The 24,320-nt window shown below is 44.5% G+C and overlaps 1 protein-coding gene across 1 annotated transcript in view; it reads right to left on the reverse strand.

The window, feature by feature from the left end:
- Positions 1 to 24,320, reverse strand: part of LOC137369080 (arrestin domain-containing protein 3-like) — a 67,206-nt gene that overhangs the window by 28,707 nt on the left and 14,179 nt on the right. The window contains exons 2-3 of the mRNA XM_068029675.1: positions 18,567 to 18,639; positions 6,502 to 6,649 (exon numbers count right to left, since the gene is read on the reverse strand). Of these exons, the coding sequence (XP_067885776.1) occupies positions 6,502 to 6,649; positions 18,567 to 18,639 (221 nt within the window). The remainder of the gene's footprint in view (positions 1 to 6,501; positions 6,650 to 18,566; positions 18,640 to 24,320) is intronic.

Raw genomic sequence — 24,320 nt, forward strand, 5'->3', positions numbered from 1 at the left:
TGTCCCAGGATGCTGTGGGAGGGGTGGAGATTGCAGGGGCTCTGACCCAAATTTTTAATTCCTCTCTGGCCACTGGGGAGGTGCCTGAGGACTGGTGAACAGCTAATGTGGTCCCACTATTGAAGAAAGGTTGGAGAGATAAGCCAGGGAACTACAGACCACTGAGTCTCACGTCAGTGGTAGGGAAACTATTGGAGAAAATTCTGAAGGAGAGAATCTATCACCACTTAGAGAGGCAAAATTTGATTAGGAATAGTCAGCATGGCTTTGTCACAGGGAGGTCATGCCTAACAAATTTGACTGATTTTTTTGAGCATGTGACCAGATGTGTAGATGAGGGTAGTGCAGTTAGAACATAGAACATAGAACAGTACAGCACAGTACAGGCCCTTCGGCCCACGATGTTGTGCCGACCCTTTAACCTACTCGAAGATCAAACTACCTACATACCCTGCATTCAACTGTCATCCATGTACCTATCCAACAGTCGCTTAAATGTCCTTAATGTATCTGCTTCTACCACCACCGCTGGCAGTGCATTCCACACACTCACCACTCTCTGTGTAAAGAACCGACCTCTGACATCTCCCCGAAACCTTGCTCCAATCACCTTAAATTTATGCCCCCTGGTGATAGCCCTTTCCGCCCTGGGAAAAAGTCTCTGGCTATCCACTCTATCTATGCCTCTCATCATCTTGTACCCCTCTATCAAGTCACCTCTCATCCTTCTTCACTCCAATGAGAAAAGCCCTAGCTCCCTCAACCTTTCTTCGTAATACATGCCCTCCATTCCAGGCAGCATCCTGGTAAATCTCCTCTGCACCCTCTCTAAAGCTTCCACATCCTTCCGAAAATGAGGCGACCAGAACTGAACACAATATTCCAAGCGTGGTCTAACCAGGGCTTTATAGAGCTGCAGCATAACCTCACGGCTCTTAAACTCAATCCCCCTGTTGATGAAAGCCAACACACCATACGCCTTCTTAACAACCCTATCAACTTGGGTGGCAACTTTGAGCGATCTATGGACGTGGACCCCAAGATCCCTCTGTTCCTCCACACTACCAAGAATCCTGTCTTTAAGCCTGTATTCTGCATTCAAATTCGACCTTCCAAAATGAATCACTTCACACTTTTCCAGGTTGAACTCCATCTGCCACTTCTCAGCCCAGCTCTGCATCCTGTCAATGTCCCGTTGCAACCTACAACAGCCCTCCACACTATCCACAACTCCAGCAACCTTTGTGTCATCGGCAAACTTACTAACCCAGCCTTCCACTTCCTCATCCAAGTCATTTATAAAAATCACAAAGAGCAGAGGTCCCAGAACAGATCCCTGCGGAACACCACTGGTCACCGAGCTCCAGGCTAAATACTTTCCATCTACTACCACCCTCTGTCTTCTATGGGCCAGCCAATTCTGTATTCATACAGCCAACTTTCCCTGTATCCCATGCCTCCTTACTTTCTGAATGAGCCTACCATGGGGAACCTTATCAAACGCCTTGCTAAAATCCATATACACCATATCCACTGCTCTTCCTTCATCAACGTGTTTTGTCACATCCTCAAAGAATTCAATAAGACTTGTGAGGCATGACCTGCCCCTCACAAAGCCATGCTGACTATCTCTAATCAAACTATGCTTTTCCAAAGAATCATAAATCCTGTCTCTCAGAATCCTCTCCAATAATTTGCCCACCATCGACGCAAGACTGACTGGTCTGTAATTCCCAGGGTTATCCCTATTCCCTTTCTTGAACAAGGGAATAACATTTGCCACCCTCCAATCATCTGGTACTACTCCAGTGGATAGTGAGGACGCAAAGATCATCGTCAAAGGCACGGCAATCTCTTCCCTCGCTTCCCGTAATAACCTTGGGTATATCCCGTCTGGCCCTGAGGACTTATCTTTCCTTATGTCTTTCAAAATTTCCAGCACATCCTCCTTCTTAACATCAAACTGTTCGAGCATATCAGCCTGTTTCACGCTGTCCTCACAAACGACAAGGTCCCTCTCACGAGTGAATACTGAAGCAAAGTATTCATTAAGGACCTCCCCTAACTCCTCTGACTCGAGGCACAAGTTCCATCCACTATCCCTGATCGACCCTACCCTCACTCTGGCCATCCTCTTGTTCCTCAAATAAGTGTAGAATGCCTTGGGATTTTCCTCAATCCTACCCGCCAAGACTTTTTCATGTCCCCTTCCAGCTCTCCTAAGTCCATTCTTCAGTTCCTTCCTGGCTACGTTGTAACCCTCTAGAGCCCTGTCTGATCCTTGCTTCCTCAACCTTAAGTAAGCTTCCTTCTTCCTCTTGACTAGCTGTTCCACATCTCTTGTCATCCAAGGTTCCTTCACCCTACCATCCCTTCCTTGCCTCATCGGGACAAACCTATCCAGCAGTCGCAGCAAGTGCTCCCTTAACAACCTCCACGTTTCTGTCGTGCATTTCCCTGAAAACATCTGTTCCCAATTTAAGCTCCCCAGTTCCTGCCTAATAGCATTGTAATTCCCCCTCCCCCAATTGAATATTTTCCTATCCTGTCTGCTCCTATCCCTCTCCATGACTATAGTAAAGGTCAGGGAGTTGTGATCACTATCACCGAAATGCTCTCCCGAGAGATCTGCCACCTGGCCTGGTTTATTGCCATGCACCAAATCCAACATAGCCTCCCCTCTAGTCGGCCTATCTACATATTGAGTCAGGAAACCTTCCTGGACACACCTGACAAAATCTGCTCCATCCAAACTATTTGCACTGAGGAGGTTCCAATCAATATTAGGGAAGTTGAAGTCACCCATGACAACAACCCTGTTACTTCTGCACCTTTCCAAAATCTGCCTCCCAATCTATTCCTCCGTGTCTCTGTTGCTATTGGGGGGTCTACAGAAAACTCCCAACAAAGTGACTGCTCCTTTCCTGTTTCTGACTTCCACCCATAATGACAGTAGACAAACGCTCCTCGACGACCTTCCTTTCTGCAGCTGTGATACTATCCCTGATTAGCAATGCCACTCCCCCACCTCTTTTACCTCCCTCCCTATTCCTTTTGAAACATCTAAACCCCGGAACATCCAACATCCATTCCTGCCCCTGAGATATCCAAGTCTCCGTAATGGCCACAACATCGTAGTTCCAAGTATTGATCCATGATCTAGGTTAATCACCCTTATTCCTGACACTTCTTGCATTAAAATAGACACACTTCAACCCATCATACTGGCTGCAACTTTGCCCTGTCAACTGCCTAACCTTCCTCAGACTCTCTGCACTCTGTACCTGCATGTTCAACAGCCAACCCACCCACTGATCTGTAGCTCCGGTTCCCATCCCCCTGCCAAACTAGTTTAAACCCTCCCGAAGAGCTCTAGCAAACCTCCTGCCCAGGATATTGGTGCCCCTCCAGTTCAGATGCAACCCGTCCTTCTTGTACAGGTCCCACCTTCCCCAGAAGGTATCCCAAAAATCCACATATCTGAAGCCCTCCCTCCTCCACCAGCTCTGTAGCCACGTGTTCAGCTGCACTCGCTCTTTGTTTCAAGCCTCACTAGCACGTGGCACCGGTATCAATCCTGAGATTACTACTCTGCTCGTCCTGCCTTTTAGCTTCCAACCTAACTCCCTATATTCGCTTTTCAGGTCCTCATCCCTTTTCCTAGCTATGTCATTGGTACCGATGTGTACCACGACTTCTGATGTAGTTGATGTAGTTTACATGTATTTCAGCAACGCCTTTGACAATGTCCCACTTGGGAGACTTATCAGGAAAGCAAATGCACATGGGATACAAGGTAACTTGATAAAGGTGGATTCAAAATTGGCTTAGCTGTAGGAGACAGAGAGTGATGACAGACGGCTGTCTTAGTGACTGGAAGCCAGTGCCCGGTGGCGTACCACAGGGATCTGTGCTGGGTCCCCTTTTGTTTGTCACTAATATAAATAACAGATGACTATGTGGGGGGGTAGGATCAGTAAGTTTGCGGATGACACAAAGATTGGCTGAGTGGTTAATAGTGAGGTGGAGTGTCTTAGGTTACAGGAAGATATAGACGGGATGGTCAAATGGGCAGAAAAGTGGCAGATGGAATTTAATGCTGAAAAGTGTGAGGTGATGCACTTTGGAAGGAGTAATTATGTGTCACAGAAGTATTCAATGAATGGCCTGACACTGGGAAGTTCTGAGGAACAAAGGGACCTTGGCGTGTTTGTCCATAGATCTCTGAAGGCAGAAGGGCAGGTTAATAGGGTGGTGAAAAAGGCATATGGGACACTTGCCTTTATCAATCGAGGCATAGATTACAAAAGCAGGGAGGTCATGTTGGAGTTGTACAGAACTTTGGTAAGGCCACAGCTGGAGTACTGTGTGCAATTCTGGTCGCCACATTATAGGAAGGATGTGATTGCATTGGAGGGGGTGCAGAGACGATTCACCAGGATGTTGCCTGGGATGGAACATTTAAGCTATGAAGAGAGGTTGGATAGGCTTGGGTTGTTTTCGCTGGAGCAGAGAAGACTGAGGGGTGACCTGATCGAGGTGTACAAGATTATGAGGGGCATGGACAGGGTGGATAGGGAGCAGCTGTTCCCCTTAGTTGAAGGGTCAGTTACGAGGGGTCACAAGTTTAAGGTGAGGGGCGGGAGGTTTCAGGGGGATTTGAGGAAGAACTTTTTTTACCCAGGAGGATGGTGACTGTCTGGAATGCCCTGCCTGGGAGGGTGGTAGAGGTGTGTTGCCTCACATCCTTTAAAAAGTACCTGGATGAGCACTTGGCACGTCATAACATTCAAGGCTATGGGCCAAGTGCTGGCAAATGGGATTAGGTAGACAGGTCAGGTGTCTTTAATGCATCGGTGCAGACTCGATGGGCCGAAGGGCCTCTTCTGCACTGTATTATTCTGTGCAGAATCATCTCTGCACCCCCTCCAATTCAATCACATCCTTCCTGTAATGTGGCGACCAGAATTGCGCACAGTACTCCAGCTGTGGCCTTACCAAAGTTCTGTACAACTCCAACATGACCTCCCTGCTTTTGTTATCTATGCCTCGATTGATAAAGGCAAGTGTCCCAAATGCCTTTTTCACCACCCTATTAACCTGCCCTTCTGCCTTCAGAGATCTATAGGAAGGGAAGTTGGGTAATCAGCAGTTTAGTGGGAATAGGATTGAGGAGGTAGGAGGTGGGTCTCATGGACAAAATGAGGTCAGAGAGGGCACGAGGGGAGCTTGGAAACTAGAGGAGGATGCAGGTTCAAGGCGAGGGCAGAGGGGAACCATAGAGGAAGTCTGGCTGGGTGGGCTGAATAAATTAATTAGCTTGTTAAGGTCGTCAAAAACATCTCAAGGCTGTTGTGTTGGAAAGGTCTTTGTTATCTGTCTTTGAAACTGCCTGACCGGCCCTGTTGCCTGGCTCAGCTTCACTCCTCAGATCACACTCCTGACAACAATATAAACCGATTTTTAAAATACCACCGAGCATCAGTTGCACCTGCAGATGGAGAATATAGATTTTAATATTCCTGGTCCACTCCCACCTGCTGCATAATTAATTTCACAATTCTCACTGCTTAAACTTCATTAATGTATTTCATTGGGACTATGTCGCATTTGTTCCTTTCATTTCATTAATGTTAATGCAATCCTTTTGAATTAAACCTCCATTCCTTTTATTTAATTGCTAAATTTACATGTGTGTTGGATTAACAGCCCAAATGCATTATAATTATACAATCATTGTTTTTATTTCATACATATTTAAGGTATGGCTCAGTTCCTTTGACTTCCAGTCAGCAACATGACAGGAGAAACACTAGAAATATCAAATGTAAAAACTATAATCATTTGAAATAAATATTTCAGTTTGCCTGATAAACCAAACAGCATAGGCTTATGGTTCCTGTAATTTTCCTCTATACACTCCACTCAGGTGATTACTTAACATCCAAGCCCAAATGAGAAACATCTATGCCACACTAGTGGATTTTTGCAGGGGTGTTCCCCCTTATCTGCCATAACTTCACCAGACAAGCTATGGAAATGCATAAAAACATGATGGAATTGGCTGCTCTACGAGGGTTTCTGCATCTCTTCTGAAGTAACAGCAGATGAATAGGTGAACTCCTGTGGAAATTCACCCCATCCATAGTCTTCAATGACAGGCTGAATTTTCACAGTGACAACTATAGGACCCCTTCTAAATGCTAACTTCCATCAGCTTGGAAGTTATCTGCCTGCAAAACATATTTTAAAATGGCTTATTTACGAAGAGCATTACCAATATGAATTGCTTGAAGTTGTGCGTTTGTTCATTTGCCTGTGTTTAAATACAACGATAATATTTAAATAATTCTTTTGGCAAGAACTTTTTCCCAGATTCTTTGCCTGACCAGAGGTTGTCAGGCAGTGTTTTGTGAGTGGAGGTCCAGAGCACTGTGCAAACTGTTGGAAAATCGACTCCCTAGTTTATCAGGTGTACCACCATATTTCCACAGAACTTACCAATAGCAACGGAGTGTTAATGTCAATCTGTTCATATACCGTGAACATTTCTTTCACTTTACTTCTCAGTTTCCATGGCCTGTGCAGTTTGGCTGTCATCCAATAGCTCACATTGCCATGAACACCTTTGAAGGAGGCAGGAAGTGGTCTGTCAGGAAAAAAAGGCAACATAAAGGTATCAGTGACATATGACAGCATACAAGTTTAAATTGTTCAACTCCAAAAGTGCCTCAAAGAATGGTGTGCAATACTAAAGCTTTCCTTCATAGGAATCAGTCTTAAAATTATACCATGGGTAAACTTTCCCATTCAGCCTGTGATCAGACACTGGTACACTGTCACCACTTAATTACATAGAAATACAGCACAGAAGCAAGCCATTCAGCCCAGCCAGTACATGTCAGTGTTTATGTTCCACTTTTTTTTGCATTCATGGGATGTGAACGTTGCTGGCCAGGCCAGCATTTATTGCCCATCCCTAATTGCTCTTAAGAAGGTGGTGGTGAGCTGCCCACTTAAACTGCTGCAGTTCAGGAGAGAAATTAGGAAATACTTTTACCACTCTTTGCCTGAAGTATGAACCTCTCTCCCATGTGGGGTAGGTACACCCACAGTGCTGTTAGAAAGGGGGTTCCAGGATTTTGACCCAGCGACGGTGAAGGAACGGCGATACAGTTCCAAGTCAGGATGGTGTGAGACATGGAGGGGAACTTGCAGGTGGCGGGGTTCCCATGCATTTGCTGCCCTTGTCCTTCTAGTTGGTAGAGGTCACGGGTTTGGAAGGTGCTGTAAGGAGCCTTGGTGCGTTGCTGCAGTGCATCTTATAGATGGTACACACTGCTGCCACTGTGCGTCGGTGGTGGAGGGATGAATGTTTGTGGATGGGGTACCAATCAAGCCGGCTGCTTTGTCCTGGATGGTGTCGAGTTTCTTGAGTGTTGTTGCAGCTGCACCCATCCATTCAAGTGAAGTATTGCATCACCATCCTGACTTCTGTCTTGTAGATGGTGGACAGGCTTTGGGGAGTCAGGTGGTGAGTTACCTGCCACAGGATTCCTAGCCTGACCTGCTCTTGTAGCCACAGTATTTATATGGCTACTCCAGTTCAGTTTCTGGTCAATGGTAGCCCCTAGGTTGTTGACAGTGTGGGATTCAGCGATCGTAATGCCATTGAATGTCAAGGGGAGTTGGTTAGATTCCCTCTTGTTGGAGATAGTCATTGCCTGGCACTTGTAACATTCAGGCCAAACATGCCACTTTTCAGCCCAAGCCTGGATATTGTCCAAGTCTTGCTGCCTTTCTACACAGACTGCTTCTGTATCTGAGGAGTCACTAATGGTGCTGAATATTGTACAATCATCAGCGAACATCCCCACTTCTGACCTTATGATTGAAGGAAGGTCATTAATGAAGCAGCTGAAGATGGTTGGGCCTAGGACACTACCCTGAGGAACTCTTGCAGTGATGTCCTGGAGCGGAGATGATTGACCTCCAACAATCACAACCATCTTCCTTTGTGCTAGGTATGACTCCAACCAGCGGAGAGCTTTCCCCCCCAATTCCCATTGACTTCAGTTTTGCTAGGGCTCCTTGATGCCATATTCGGTCAAATGCTGCCTTGGTGTCAATGGCAGTCACTCTCACCTCACTTGAGTGATTCTCCCATTGTTCCCTGTACAGCTCTATCAGCATAAACATCTATTCCCTTGTCACTCACAAGCTTGATCCAGCCTCCCCTTAAATGCTATTTACCTCAACCACTCCCTGTGCTAACAAATTTGATTTTCACGGTACCATTTCTCAGTCAAGAAGTTTCTTCCGAATTCCCTATTTGATTTATTAGTGACTATCTTATATTGATGGCCTGTAGTTTTGCTCTTTCCCACAAGTGGAAACACTCTCTCCATGTCTACTTTATCAAAATCTTTTATAGTTTTAAAGATCTCTATCAGGTTACCGCCCCCACCCCCCTTTCTCTTTTCAAGTCTGTTCATCTTTTCTTGTTGTTGGGTATAAAGTCACATTTCTATTACCATCCTTATAAATCTTTTATGCACCCTCTCCTATGCCTCCATATCATTCTTATAATAAGGCGAACAGAATTATACACAGTATTCCAAGTGTAGTCAAACCAAAGTTCAATACAAGTTTAGCAAAGCTTCTCTACTTTTCAATTCCATCACTCTAGAAATAAACCAGAGTGCTTGGTTTTATTTTCTAACCTGCGTTACCATTTTCAGTAATTTGTAAATTTGTACTCCAAAATCCCTATGCTCTTCTATCCCATTTAGATTCTGATTTTTCAACTAATATGCAACCTCCTTATTTTTCTGAACAAAATGTAATACCTCACATTTATCTGTGTTGAACTTCATTTGCCATTTTTTCCTCATTCCCCAAGTTTAATAATGTTTTGCAATTTGTTGCAGTGCTCCTCAGTATTCACTATTTTCCCCCCACCCACGGCCGCCCTCCCACGCCCCCCAGCCCATATTTGGTGTAATTTGCAAATTTAGAAGTTGTGTTTTTGATTCCAAAGCTATATTCTAAATATAAATTGTGAACAACACTGGCCTGAGCACTAATGCTTATGGAACGTCACTTCACACCTTCTGCCACTCTGAATAGCCTCACTTTACCCCTACTTTCTGCTTTGTATTGAAGCTGGCTAGCTATCCATTCTGCTACTTGTCCTTTGACTTGTTCATCTACAGAACGTGGAGAGATCCCCACTCAGATCAGACTTGACACTAGGAACTTGTCCATAAAGGATTGGGAAATCACTTTAAACAGCTGCTTACAATGCGTGATGTGTAAAAGGAGCATAAAAGGAGCCATTTGAGCATATAATGGGACCAATGCAGTTTATATGGAATACAAGCACACAGATAATGGGACCAATTTTGAGTCTCAGTCGGTTTATGAATTTGCTGGTTTATTTGATTGTTAAAGTTCAGAATACATGGCAAGGTGCTATGAAGATGCACCAACTGCAGATGGACCAACTGGGGCTGGAAATTCCATGGAAGTTTTCCTGACTTTTCACCATACCTTTGGTGGATGATCAGTGGAAACCTCAGATAGAGGTGTAAGTGGCAATTTTTGTCAATTTCTGCTGAAGTTACATCAGATGATTGGGAAAAACCTGTGGAAATTCAAGCTGCCAATATCGAACAATACTGGTGGGGGGGGTGGGGGGGGGGGGGGGGTAAGTGCGGCAGGGAATGCAGTCTCACTTCTCTTGTGGGTAATGCTGTGCTCTGCTTGCACTGGGGATTAGCTTGGAGGTTTGACAGACCAGGAGTGGGTGATCTGGAGCTGGAGAATACTGAAATGAGGAAAGGAATCAACGGTTTGGCAGAACTGTAGATGGTGTATCTCAGATTTGATTCAACTAAAGTTTGAATGAGAGTTTGGTTTACTGGTGGATTTCTGGTGTCTGTAAGCAGTGAGGGAAGGGGCAGGAATTTCACGGAGTTGTTGCTAGCTGGTGAGAGCAATAAGGAATTGACTGCTCAGTATTGGCGGCCAGAAGCCTTACAGGGGATAATTGAGGTCATAAGGAGAGAAGGGTCACTGACCCGAAACGTTAACTCTGCTGCTCTTTCTACAGATGCTGCCAGACCTGCTGAATGGTTCCAGCATTTCTTGTTTTTATTTCATAAGGAGAGAGTTTGCTAAAACAGCCAGTGCAACCTCTACCACTTCAAGAACAGCCATACAGTGCAAGACAAGGCTTAATGAGCTCACACAAGTGGCCAATGTAAGTTTAAGTACTGTTGCCAATCTACATCTTGTATGCCAACAGAGGCTTGTCTCATCTTGCAGGTCATGAGCTGAATCATCACTTTGGCCTCAGGAAAATTTACTTATGCAAAGATTCTCCTCTGCAAACACTCAAGCGCCTTTTGAATACACACCAATCTATCAACTCTCATATTATGCCAAAAGGCTTCTGCCAGTCTTTAAAGGACAGTTCATTTAAAGGGACAATGCACCAGAGTCTCAACATAATGAGAAGAAAGCACTCATATGGGAAAAAGTAGCATCCATGGCACTTTCATTCCTTTAACCTCATGCTTGCTACCTGCAAAGGAAAAAAACTGCACACAATCACCAAGAAAAAGGGCAAGGGCAACTGAGGGAGAACACCAAGAGTGAAAATCCTGAGGAGCAGGATGACATTGGAGGCAATGTGACAGTGAAAGACTGATAAAGACACAGCAAGGTTCATCATGAGTAGTTTCAGTATTCTGTGCCTACTCCAAATATTGCAATGATGATATACCCTGAACCACTATTTCTTCAAGATCAAAAATAAAGGTACTGAATTGGGAGAAAACAGATTTCAGTATGATAAAACAGGATCTGGCCAAAGTGGACTAGGAGCAACTACTTGTAGGAAAGTCTACATCAGACAGTGGCAGTCAAAGAGGAAATAATGAAAGTTCGGAGCCAACATGTTCCTGTTAAGGTGAAGGGTAGGACCAACAAGTCCAGGGAACCCTGGATGTCAAGGGATATAGAGGATTGGATAAGGAAAAAAAAAGGAGACTTATGGCAGATTCAGGGGGCTGAAAACAGCGGAGGCACTACAGGAGTATAGAAAATGTAGGGGGGTACTTGTAAAAAGTAATTAGGAGAGTGAAGAGGGAACATGAAAAAACACTGGTGGGCAAGATAAAGGAAAATCACAAGGCGTTTTTTTTTAAGCATATTAAGGGCAAGAGGATAACCAGGAAAAAGAGTAGGGCCCATTAGGGTCCAAAGTGGCAAAGTGTGTGTGGAGCCAGAGGACATAGGTGAGGTTTTAAGTGGTTACTTTTCAACAGTGTACTGCCTGTGTGGAGTTTGCAAGTTCTCCCTGTGTCCACGTGGGTTTTCACCGGGTACTCCGGTTTCCTCCCACCACCAAAATACTTGCAGTTGATAGGTAAATTGGCCATTATAAATTGCCCTTAGTAGAGGTAGGTGGTAGGGAAATATAGGGACAGGTGGGGATGTTGTAGGAGTATGGGATTAGTGCAGGATTAGTATAAATGGGTGGTTGATGGTCAGCACAGACTCAGTGGGCCGAAGGGCCTGTTTCAGTGCTGTATCTCTAAATAAAAATAAATAAATTTTTTAAAAAGTGTTCACTATGGAGAAGGACGATGTAGGTGTCGAGCTCAGGGAGGGGGAATGTGATACATTTGAACATATTAGCATTGAAAGGGAGAAAGTATTTGGAGGACAGCGAATGTGGTACCATTGTTCAAGAAGGGTAGCAGGAATAAACCAGGTAATTATAGGCTGGTGAGTCTAACATCAGTGGTTGGGAAACTATTGGAAAAAATTCTGAGGGACAGGATTAATCTCCACTTGGAGAGGCAGGGATTAATCAGGGATAGTCAGCATGGCTTTGTCAGGGGGAGATCGTGTCTAACTAACTTGATTGAATTTTTCAAGGCGGTGTCGAGATGTGTAGATGAGGGTAAAGCAATTGATGTAGTCTACATGGACTTCAGTAAGGCTTTTGATAAGGTCCAGCATGGGAGATTGGTTAAGGTGGTCAGAGCCCATGGGATCCAGGGCAACTTGGCAAAGTGGATCCAAAATTGGCTTAGTGGCAGGAGGCAGAGGGTGATGGTCGCAGGTTGATTTTGCGAATGGAAGCCTGTGACCAGTTGTGTACCACAAGGATCGGTGCTGAGACCTTTACTGTTTGTAGTCTACATTAAAGAGTTAGACGTGAATATAGGAAGCTTTTTTTTTTAGATTAGAGATACAGCACTGAAACAGGCCCTTCGGCCCACCGAGTCTGTGCCGGACATCAACCACCCATTTATACTAATCCTACACTAATCCCCTATTCCTACCAAACATCCCCACCTGTCCCTATATTTCCCTACCACCTACCTATACTAGTGACAATTTATAATGGCCAATTTACCTATCAACCTGCAAGTCTTTTGGCTTGTGGGAGGAAACCAGAGCACCCGGAGAAAACCCACACAGACACAGGGAGAACTTGCAAACTCCACACAGGCAGTACCCGGAATCGAACCCGGGTCCCTGGAGCTGTGAGGCTGCAGTGCTAACCACTGCGCCACTGTGCCGCCCTGTGCTTGATCAGTAAGTTCACAGATGACATGAAAATTGGTGGTGTTGTAAATAGTGAGGAGGAAAGCCTTAGATTACAGGACAATATAGATGGGCTGGTAAGATGGGCGGAGCGGTGGCAAATGGAATTTAATCCTGAGAAGTGTGAGGTGATGCATTTTGGGAGGACTAACAAGGCAAAAGGAATATACAATGGATGGTAGGACCCTAGGAAATACAGAGAGTCAGAGGAACCTTAATGTACTTGTCCATAGATCACTGAAGGCAGCAGCACAGGTAGATAAAGGTGGTTAGGAAGGCATATGGGATACTTGCCTTTATTAGTTGAGGCATATAAGATCAGGGAGGTTATGATGGAGCTGTATAAAATGGTAGTAAGGCCACAGCTGGAGCACTGTGTATAGTTCTGGGCACCACACTATAGGAAGGACGTGATTGAACTGGAGAGAGTGCAGAGGAGATTCACCAGGACATTGCCTGGGCTGGAGCATTTCAGCGATGAAGAGAGACTGAAAAGGCTAGGGTTGTTTTCCTGAGAGCAGAGAAGGCTGAGGGGGGACCTGATTGATATATACAAAACTATGAGGGGCACTGATAGGTTAGATAGGAAGAAACTTTTTTCTCTTAGCAGAGGGATCAATAACCAGGGGGCACAGATTTAAGGTAAGGGGCAGGAAGTTTAGAGGGGATTTGAGGAAAAAAATTTTCACCCAGAGTGTGGTTGGAATCTGGAACGCACTACCTGAAGGGGTGTTAGAGGCAGTAACCCTCACAACATTTAAGTATTTGGATGAGCATTTGAAATGCCATAGCCATACAAGGCTATGGGCCAAGTGCTGGAAAATGGGATTAGAATCGTTAGATGCTTGATGGCTGGCACAGACAAGATGGGCTGAAGGGCCTGTTTCTGTGCTGTATAACTCTACGACTATGACTTACTCATGGGGGTAATTTCAACTTACATCAACGCATGACAAATGGATGATCGCAAATCGACAGCCCAGATTACACCTCACCTGATTTTTCTTTTCTATTGAATAAATTCTCCATCACTTTTTTTCACCCTGTTATAATAAACATTGTCGCCATTGTGGGCGGAGCTAAACAGTCTGCTGTGCTTCACATCATACAGGGTATATTGGAGGAAGGAGGCTCGCTACTCTGATGACTACCCAAACACTTCCAGAAACATAACCACTGCCATTTAATTGCCAACTCCAAGAAGGCATCTTACCTCTACAATATCCACCACTGCTGCTCTGTGGTTGCAGGATGTACTGTCTACAGGATGCAATGCAGCAACATACTAAAGTTACTTTAAAAGCACCTCACTTCCTCGCGACCACTGCCATCAAAAGAACAAGAGCAGCAATATTAGTTTAGAGATACAGCACTGAAACAGGCCCTTCGGCCCACCGAGTCTGTGCCGACCATCAACCACCCATTTATACTAATCCTACACTAATCCCATATTCCTACCACATCCCCACCTGTCCCTATTTATTTCCCTACCACCTACCTATACTAGGGGCAATTTATAATGACCAATTAACCCATCAACCTGCAAGTCTTTGGCATGTGGGAGGAAACCGGAGCACCCGGAGGAAACTCACACAGACACAGGGAGAACTTGCAAACTCCGCACAGGCAGTACCCAGAATTGAACCCGGGTCCCTGGAGCTGTGAGGCTGCGGTGCTAACCACTGCGCCACTGTGCCGCCAAGGTTAGGTTGTTCAGTTGAAATTCGGCAGGAAAAAAGTTGGATCATTATAGTATTTTCGAGCTTGCTTTACTATCTGTTGAGTAATCTATTGGTTGGGCCAACTTTCCTGAGTCAGATGTTTGCGGGTTCAATTCCCATTGCAGTTAGTCAGGTCAGAATCTAGACTGACAGTCCAGTGGACTGCTTCAAATGAGATATTAAAACTGAGGCCCCATCTACTTGTCAGGTGGGTTTTAAAGATTCCATGGCACTATCCAAAGAAGAGCAGGGAGTTTTATCAGTGACCTGCCAAAAACTCCCTCCTCAAATCGATACCAGCAATGAGAGAGATTAACTGATCTAAAAACAAAAAATGCTGGAAATACTCAGGTCTGGCAGCATCTGTGGAGAGAGAATCAGAGTTAATGTTTCGGGTCAGTGACCTTTCATCAGAAGTCGCAAAGGTTAGAAAAGGTTTTTCAGCAAAGGAAGCGGCGATGGGGCAAAAGATAACAAAAGGATAGGACAGAGGGTCACAGAATAACTGACCAGAAGGTCATGGAGCAAAGGCAAACAGTGTGTTAATGGTGTGGTGAAAGACAAAGCATTAGTGCAGAGAGGGTGTTAAATGACCGAATGAACAACCCTAGCCAAAAGTACAAAATGTGAAAAAAGTGAGCAGGCGCATGGTAAAAAAAAATGAATGATGAAACAAACTAAAATAAAAGAAAAAAATAAAAAGGATGGCCAGGTATGCTCTGAAATTATTGAACTCTATGTTCAGTCTGGTAGGCTGTAGTGTGCCTGATCAGTAAATGAGATGCTGTTCCTCGAGCTTACGTTGATGTTCACTGGCACACTGCAGCAAACCCAGAACAGAGATGTGAGCATGAGAGCAGGGGGTGGCGTGTTGCAATGGCAATCAACAGGAAGCTTGGGGCATGTTTTCGGACTGAGCCGAGGTGTTCCACAAAGCAGTCACCCAATCTGCGTTTGGTCTCTCAAGTGTAGAGGGAACCACATTGTGAACAGCGAATACAGTATACTACATTGAAAGAAGTACAAGTAAATCACTGCTTCACGTGAAAGAAGTGTTTGGGGCCTTAGATAGTGAGAACAGAGGAGGTAAAAGGCAGGTATTACACCTCCTGTGATTGTGTGGGAAGGGGGTGGGCATAATGGAGGAGTGGACAAGCGTGTCGCAGAGGGAACGATCCCTTCGGATTTCTGACAGGGGAGGAGAGGGGAAGATGTGTTTGGTAGCGGCATCGTGCTGGACGTGGCGGAAGATGATCATTTGGATGTGGAGGCTGGTGGGGTGGAAAGTGAGGACAAGTGGAACCCTGTCGTGGTTCTGGGAGGGAGGGGAAGGGGTGAGGGTAGAGGTGTCGGACACGGTTGAGGGCCGTGTCAACCACAGTGGGTGGGGGAATCCTCAGTTGAGGAAAAAGGAAGACATATCAGAAGTGCTGTTGTGGAAGGTTGGATCATCAGAGTAGATGTATCAGATACAGATAAACTGGGAGAATGGAATGGAGTCTTTATAGGAGGCAGGGTGTGAAGTGTAGTCAAGGTAGCTGTGGGAGTCAGCGGGCTTATAATGAATATTAGTAGACAGCCTATCCCCAGAGATGGAGACAAAGAAATCGAGGCAGGGAAGGGAAGTGTCGGAAATGGACCATGTAAAAGGAGAGAGAAGAGTGGAAATTGGAAGCAAAGTTGATAAAAGTTTTCCAAATCAGGGCGGGAGCATGAAATGGCACTGATACAGTCATCAATGTATGGGATAAGGAAAGAGTCGGGGGAGGATGCCCGAGTATGACTAGAACAAGGAACATTCAGCATATCCCACAAAAAGACAGGCATAACTAGGACCCATGCGGGTACACATAGCAACACCTTTTACTTGAAGGAAATGAGTGGAACTGAAAGAGAAGTTGTTCAATGTGAGAACAAGTTCAGCCAGGCGGAGCAGGGTGGTGGTGGATGGGGACTGGTTGGGCCAAGGAAGAAACAGAGAGCCCTCAAGTCATCCTTATGGGGGATGGAGGTGCAGAGAGATTGGATGTCCATTGTGAAGAGGAGGCGGTTAGGGCCAGGAAACTGGAAATTGTCAAAATGACGTAGGGCGTCAGAAGAGTATTATGTAAGAGTGTTTAATGATTATTCATCTTGTTCATGGCACCTTGCTGTGTACTCATAGGTTGCCATCTTTGCCTACATATTAATAATGACTGCACTTCAAATCCATTGATTGTGAATTGATTTGGGACATAAGCAAAAAAATAGCCAAAATGGAAATGCTTACTGCTTGCTGTTGTATTGCAACAGAAACCAAGATAGCGTATTGTCATGCAGGCCCCCACCTGCCAAGAATGAGGCACACATTATTTCACCACATGAAAATTGATGCTGGGAAGAAAAGAGGGACTATCACAAGGAATTGCTGGGCCCCTCGCCAGAAAGATCATTTTTGCATACTGGCTGACAGTGTTGGAAGAAAAAGGACCCAGTCCCTGCTTCGCCAATACAGAGATGACTGGGTCAGGCCAGTTTAGTCACATGACTAACTGGCTGTTTGAATTTGAACTGGCCGAAAGAAAGAAACTCAGAAAGCTGTTTGCTCCTGGATTGAGAACACCTCTCTCCTGTCTGCTCCCATCTTGTTCTCACAGAACTGCAGACCCATTGAACCCAAAGAGAGAAAAGTCTCCAACAGTGAACACATTTTTAGAAGAATACTGGGCCCCAACAAAAAGCAAGACTACCTACAAATCAAGGACAACAGCGAGCTCGAAGCACAGTAAAAACCCGTCTTCAGAGATTGCCTCAAACTTTTTTTTCTGCTCTTTTCTGTCCCCATTTGCATGTGTGTATCGCGTAGGCATGCTAGTGTGGGGCGCAGCGTGTATCCGTAGGCGTTAACTGAATTAGAGTTTAAGGTTTAATAAATTTCACTTTTCATTAAACCAGAGAAAACCTGGTTGTGCTCATTTCTTTGCTTTATAATTGGAAAATGGTGAGCAAGAATTCACCAAGAGGGAGTTCAAAACACTGTGTTACAATAAGACCAGGTGAAGACAATAAAAGACACCTAGACACCTTTCTCACAAGGTCATAGCAAAATGGGAAAGAGCGATGTCGGCACATTTGCATGCATATTACTGTTGGGAAGGTCAATGGGGAGATACGACTGGGCAATAACAGGTATTTCTCAAAATCAAGACAAAATTATATCTATGACTCCTGACTCACTCGCAGCACACTCACCTCTCAGTCAGATGGATGTCGGTTCAAACCCTAATTATTATCCAGTGATTGAGTAATATGGTCAGCAAGTTTTCACAAATCACTCTGTGGCACCCAAGGAACACAATTTCAAGATGCAATGAAAGGTGCCAGAGACCCATTTTTTCAGGTGCACTGCACCTGTTGGGCACTCGACAAACAAACTTAGGGGAAAATCTTCTCAATATAGACATATTGTCCAAAAATGTAGATAATTAGGGGTTCAGGTTGAGAGTGTGATTAAAAAGGCAGATGGGATCCTGGGCCTTATATAGAGTGCAAAAGCAAGGGGGTTATGACAAACCTTTATAAAGCACTGGTTTGGCCTCAACTGGACTATTGTGTCAAACTCTGGGCACCCCATTCTAAAAAGGAGGTGAAGGCTTTAGAGAGGGTGCAGAAAAGATTTAAGAGAATGGTTCCAGGGATGACAAATTTCATTTACGTGAATAAATTGGAGAAGCTGGGATTCTTTTCTCTAAAGAACAGAAGGTTGAGAGGCGACTTGATAGAAGCATTCAAAATCATGAAGGGTCCAGATGGAGTAGCTAGAGAGAAACTATTCCCATTGGTGGAAGGATTGAGAACCAGTGAGACAGACATCAAGGTGAATGGCAAAAGAACCAATGGCGACATGAGGAAAAACTATTAAATCATTAAGTGGGTTGGATGTGGAATGCACTGCCTGAAAGTGTGGTTGAGGCAGATTCAATTCAGGCTTTCAAAAGAGAATTAAATAGCACCTGAAGAAAAAATATTTGCAGGGCTGCAGCGAAAGGGTGAGGGGAGTGGAGGGGGGAGAAACAGAGGTAGTGGCGGGAACTTGCCGAGTTGCTGGTGCCGGCATGAACACAACAGGCCGAATAACCTCCTTCTGTTCTGTAACCATTCCATAATTCTTATTGGATAGACAGGCCACATGGATTAATCTATATTGCATTACTATGTTACAATGATTTGTTACCAACTCACATCTGTGGAAGCATAAGGCTGAATGGATACTCATGTCTGCCTGGGGGTATAACGGTAATTTGTTCAGAACCATCTGAAAAAAAAATAAAAGTTAGTTATTTGGAAACATCAAAAAGTCATATTATGGGCTGCACAGGGACCAATAGTGTGATTCTGGTGCAGAGCTGCTGGAACCTCTGCCCCTCAGACATTAAGTGGTCCTGCACACAACATTAAGTGACCAATATAATAAAAGCAAAATACTGCGGATGCTGGAAATCTGAAATAAAAATATGAAATGCTGGAAATACTCAGCAGGTCAGGCAGCATCTGTGGAGAGAGAAGCAGAGTTAATGTTTCAGGTCAGTGACCCTTCTGAGTGACATTAAGTGACCGTGCTAGCAATGCAAGGTCATCTCATTTTAAAATATTGTGCTGCTCCCAGAGGTGGGAGGCCATTTTATCAAGTGTAAGTAGATATTAAAGTACTGCTGCTGACCTTAAAACTGTGTCTTCATGGGGAGAGAAAAATAGCTGAAGCACAACCTTTGTCTAAGGATGATCAGCCCTTGAAGGACAAGCAAAAGGAGGTACATCAATGAATGGTTACCTTATTTGGAGTGGGCCACCCAAGAAGAAAAAGGGGAAAATATCTATTTCAGGTCTCTCTAAACACAGATCGCAAATGGCCATAAAGTGACTGAAGGGTGCTTCTCAAAGACATTTGCAGCATTATTAGGCTTTGTCGTAATTTGACTAAATGCTGGGGAGTATAATGAGATTTTGGCTGCTTTGTGTGCAGAACCTAAGTGGCTGATGTGTCCACTATGCCCACTCAAAGCCACTGTTGTGAGGCAGGTACCATTTTGAGGTACATAACTTGTTGGTCATAGTAGGGATGGGCTGTAAGCAGTACACACACTGACAACTGGCAGCTCAACCAGGAGGGCAGGGAAAGCAAGTCATCGGAAATCTAATGGGTCTCACAACATTGAAAGGGATTCCTGCACCTCTTGAACAGAAGATGTCTTTGGTGACTAAGCTGTTGCTCATGATAAATGTCTGCTGCTGGAGTGGTCTAGCTTTGCTTATAGGAGGACACAGGTGAGAACTTGCAGGACTCAAGCTTTCGAAGACTGATCAGTGCACACCAGCAACTGGTCAGTGCAATGGATGGCTAGTCAGGAAATTTCCACACCACGTCAGGCTTTGTGGAGTAGTCCACTTACAACTTTTGTGGTGCCATGAACATTGCAGTCGGACCTTCAGTAATGAAACCAGCACCGACAGCTCTGATGGAAAAGCTCAAACAGTTTCCATTCAGACTCTGGGGTCCACCATCTCCACAAGTTTTCAGGAGTTTATGTGAAAGTATGGATAGGTGCTTTAGTATCATCATGGCCCGCCTACAGTCCACTCTCCGGCAGCTTAGCGCATTAGGTGAGGCCTTTACAAACTGCAGTGATGCTGTGGGAGAGGCATATGCTGTCCTTTCTCTGGAGGACTGCATGCTTTCTCACCATGCCAACTCCTTAGCCAGGTTCCATTCTGGTGCCAGGAAATCAGCTGGGCCAAAATACTCCAACAGGAGCCAAGATCTTGCAGTCTGCTGCCAGACCCTCTCAGGCCCGAGCTTCTTAAGGTAAACAACCAAGGCTATCTTAAACGTCCTTGTTGCATGTGCAGCATTCTTTCACCTCCTATGGTGAAGACAGTGTGGCATCACTGTGTAGGAGCACCAGAATAGGTAAAAGAGCATTAGTAGTTTGTACCAGGGTGATCCTTACTTTCTGGATTTGGCTGTGTCCATTATCAATAACACATTTTTTTTGAAATTAACTTGTTTTGCTGAGTTTGCTGTATGATTATTTGTTAATCAGGCAATGTGATTTGACAGAAAGATCCATGCTGGTGAAAACAGCAACAGGCACAAGGCCTTCATTTACATATATTAAAAGGCAGGAATGCTGAACGCCTAACATTTAGACAGAATCTAAACAGCAACAGGCACACTAATGGGCAGCAACGGGTGGGCGAGACCATGTTTCAGGGCCCTAAAACCCATAGATTCAGCTGTCTATTGAAAATTGCTCTTAAATGAGTCACAAGTTCAAATTAAAATGATTACCTTGCAACATGACACAGATATACCACAGTATATTTTCTCAATCACATTTTTACAGATAGTAAGGGGTGTGGATGGTTCCCACTGTTCACCTCCCAATTGACTGCAATCGTGCTTTGTTTAAAATGATGAGTTAGCCCGAGTGTTTTATTTGCCAAATAAACAGGTTTTCTTGTAGGTTTAAAACAGATTAAACTACTTATTGAACAATATTCATTCCCTGAAATGTTACAACACCACTCACACACGTACTCTTAAGAGAAGATAGATAGAAGGCAAAGGATAAAGGGTTCAAGATGTCGTAGGCGTTCGCAGTGTACAGTAAAACCTGTTGAATCAAAGTAGAACTGGCCTTTTTCTTTAAAACAGAAAGGGTTGTTTGTAGTCTTGACTTATTGAGGTGTTGTAGATTTCTGATGGTGGTCACTTTCAGTTCTCTGCTGCACCAAGTTGAAGTGTAGAATTAGCAGCAGGGCTCCTTCCTTGTTTTGGCTGGGTCTTTCCACAGCCCCTTGTTGGACTGCTTTTCTGTGATATTGCGGTGAACTCTCCCCTCTCTCCAGAGAGCAATCTTTTCAAAAGGTAAAAATCTCTCACATTAGCTTCTGTTAGGAGACATATGGTCCGCTTCCCGATTGTACCCAAATAAAGGACCAGGATGTGGAAACCATGGCCATCCATTAATGTCTGGATGAATATAATCCAGTTATGATGTGGCTACTTCACACCTTCTTTGTTTCAGAAGAACCCATTCAATTCAGGAATGCCTCTTGATAGTTTTAGGATGGGTGTAATTGACCTGGAATGTATTCTTTGTCCTTAACAAACAGTGAGTCAATGTTTGAATACACAGACCAGGTTGTTTGACCTTCGGCAGCCATCTTTTGCAGTATTGTCCACTTTGATTTTTCCGAAAAGGTAAAGTCAATTTTAAAAGAGCCCACCTTGAGTAATGTTCATATCTTAAAAATAGGATGATATGTTTTTACTGTGCATGATAACAATAACTCTTTGCAAAGAAGGAAGTTCTGGACAATTCACTTCAACAGTTCAGGAAATCAGAGTGGTATAGAACAGGAAGAGAACATTTATGATGTATTGGGCACAGCAGCAAGTTCTGCATTAATTTATGGTAATACTCTGCATAAACAGCAGTATTCTGCCAGCACAATTCATATCATATGTCACAGAACTAATGACACGTAATTTTTCCTCATTTTAAATCACAGAGATGCTGAAACAACATGGATAGACTGCAGTAATCAAATAAAATGATATAGGTTACTAGAGGAGTTTTCAGTTTTAAAAATTAGACCAGGAGTTTTTACTCAAATTACACCAGACCCCCATAATACCTCAACATGGTGTAAAGCAAACTGCTTCCCCGACCACTTCCCATTAGTGAGGTGGCGCACATAAATATGGACTATTATAATTACAAGGAACTGACAAAGAATCCGTCATACAATGGATATTTCATATCTTGCATCTTAGCAACCCTGAGCATTATGGATGGCTGTGAGTCACTGGCATTCAGTGTTGCTATAGGTAATGGCATGGAGGATTTTAAAGTTAAATGGCTGGAAAACCTATGTAATTAAATCACAGGGTGATCAGTTTCACAGACAATGACATTTTAAGCTAAAGAAAAACGTTTAAACAATGCAATTTCATTGGCGAACAGAGGTTCCTGGCCACGCTACATTATGGTAGGTCTTCAAGACTTGCCACGAGCTCTCTCCAGCGCTGTCCAGCTGGAGAGCCTGCTTAAAAAATACAAATGACCAGCTGTGGAAAAATTAGGCAGAATCCTTGTTGTGGGCAAAACTCCAATCCCACTGTAGTTACACTGGATCTTTACTAAGGTTTACCAGAGTTAATAATCAGGGAACTGGTTTAAAAAGCAGTGATTTTTTTTATTTCTATAATTTTCTTTCTTTTTTTTCTTTTGGGCCTCCTTATCTCGAGAGACAATGGATACGCACCTGGAGGTGATCAGTGGTTTGTGAAGCAGTGCCTGGAGTGGCTATAAAGGACAATTCTAGAGTGACAGGCTTTTCCACAGGTGCTGCAGAGAAATTTGTTTGTCGGGGCTGTTGCACAGTTGGCTCTCCCCTTGCGCCTCTGTCTTTTTTCCTGCCAACTACTAAGTCTCTTCGACTCGCCACATTTTAGCCCTGTCTTTATGGCTGCCTGCCAGCTCTGGCGAACGCTGGCAACTGACTCCCATGACTTGTGGTCAATGTCACAGGATTTCATGTCGCGTTTGCAGACGTCTTTAAAGCGGAGACGTGGACGGCCGGTGGGTCTGATACCAGTGGCGAGCTCGCTGTACAATGTGTCTTTGGGGATCCTGCCATCTTCCATGCGGCTCACATGGCCAAGCCATCTCAAGCGCCGCTGACTCAGTAGTGTGTACAAGCGGGGATGTTGGCCGCCTCGAGGACCTCTGTGTTGGAGATACGGTCCTGCCACCTGATGCCAAGTATTCTCCGGAGGCAGCGAAGATGGAATGAATTGAGACGTCGCTCTTGGCTGGCATACGTTGTCCAGGCCTCGCTGCCATAGAGCAAGGTACTAAGGACACAGGCCTGATACACTCGGACTTTTGTGTTCCGTGTCAGTGCGCCATTTTCCCCACACTCTCTTGGCCAGTCTGGACATAGCAGTGGAAGCCTTTCCCATGCGCTTGTTGATTTCTATAATTAGGCTGTTAATTTCCTCCTCTTGGTTCCTGGCAACAAGCCTTTGTTATCCCAGTAGGTAATGTTAAAAAAGTACAGTAAGTAAATGCAGCTACTAGCCAATCTCCAATGCTGATTGAAGTAGTCTTGTCAGAAGCCACAAGATCATAAGGGTTTCGTTTATTAAAAAAATCACCAAATTCTTGCTTTAGCTTTCAATTTACTGACTAACCTTTTCACTGCTGCCTAGTTGTGTTCAAACAGGGTCACAATGTTCCACAATGTGATTACACTGAAGACGAAGCATTATTTCAATGGGAAATATCGGCCTTTTCCATCCACAGATGACGATAAAGATCATAGGCTTCACTGCTGAGATTGAGAGATTTGCTCCCCATGAGGAGCAACACTCGCAGGGAGCACATCTCAGGAAATCTTGGTCATGCAGTTGATAAAATAGCTCTATTTTATTGACTTAGAATACCTGTGCTTGAGCAGCTGTGTGCACTGCGCTACGACACCCTACCCTGGTCTCGCTTTTGCCCGAGTTCAGCACTGGAGGCTGCGCTCTAGCCTAACCCTTTGTTAAATGATTTCAGGCTTGAATATGAATTCAGTGCAAGCCTCTATAAATTCCTCAAGGCTTGCTGAAATTATTCGTGACTGTATCAACTTGTAGATTCTCTGTTCATCTGATTTTATCTGACAGGAATTTGGTACAAAGCTATGCATATTTCTCAAGGTTTGCAGACTTCAATCATGACTCTGTGCATGCTCATACACATTGGTCTGATCACACAGGTTCTGCACCCTTAAATGTCATAAATGGAGGATTCTCAGCCAGCAGGGTGTTTACCACTCTGCTGCAAAGCCTTATGACTCAACTGGCAGAAGGTGCAGAGGCAGAAAAAACAATCATCCCAAGCACAGCATTGTCGTTAAACAGCAGGGACAAACTTTCCCCAG

This window comes from Heterodontus francisci, chromosome 4 (genome assembly GCF_036365525.1).
Source record: "Heterodontus francisci isolate sHetFra1 chromosome 4, sHetFra1.hap1, whole genome shotgun sequence".
In the NCBI taxonomy this organism is placed as follows: domain Eukaryota; kingdom Metazoa; phylum Chordata; class Chondrichthyes; order Heterodontiformes; family Heterodontidae; genus Heterodontus; species Heterodontus francisci.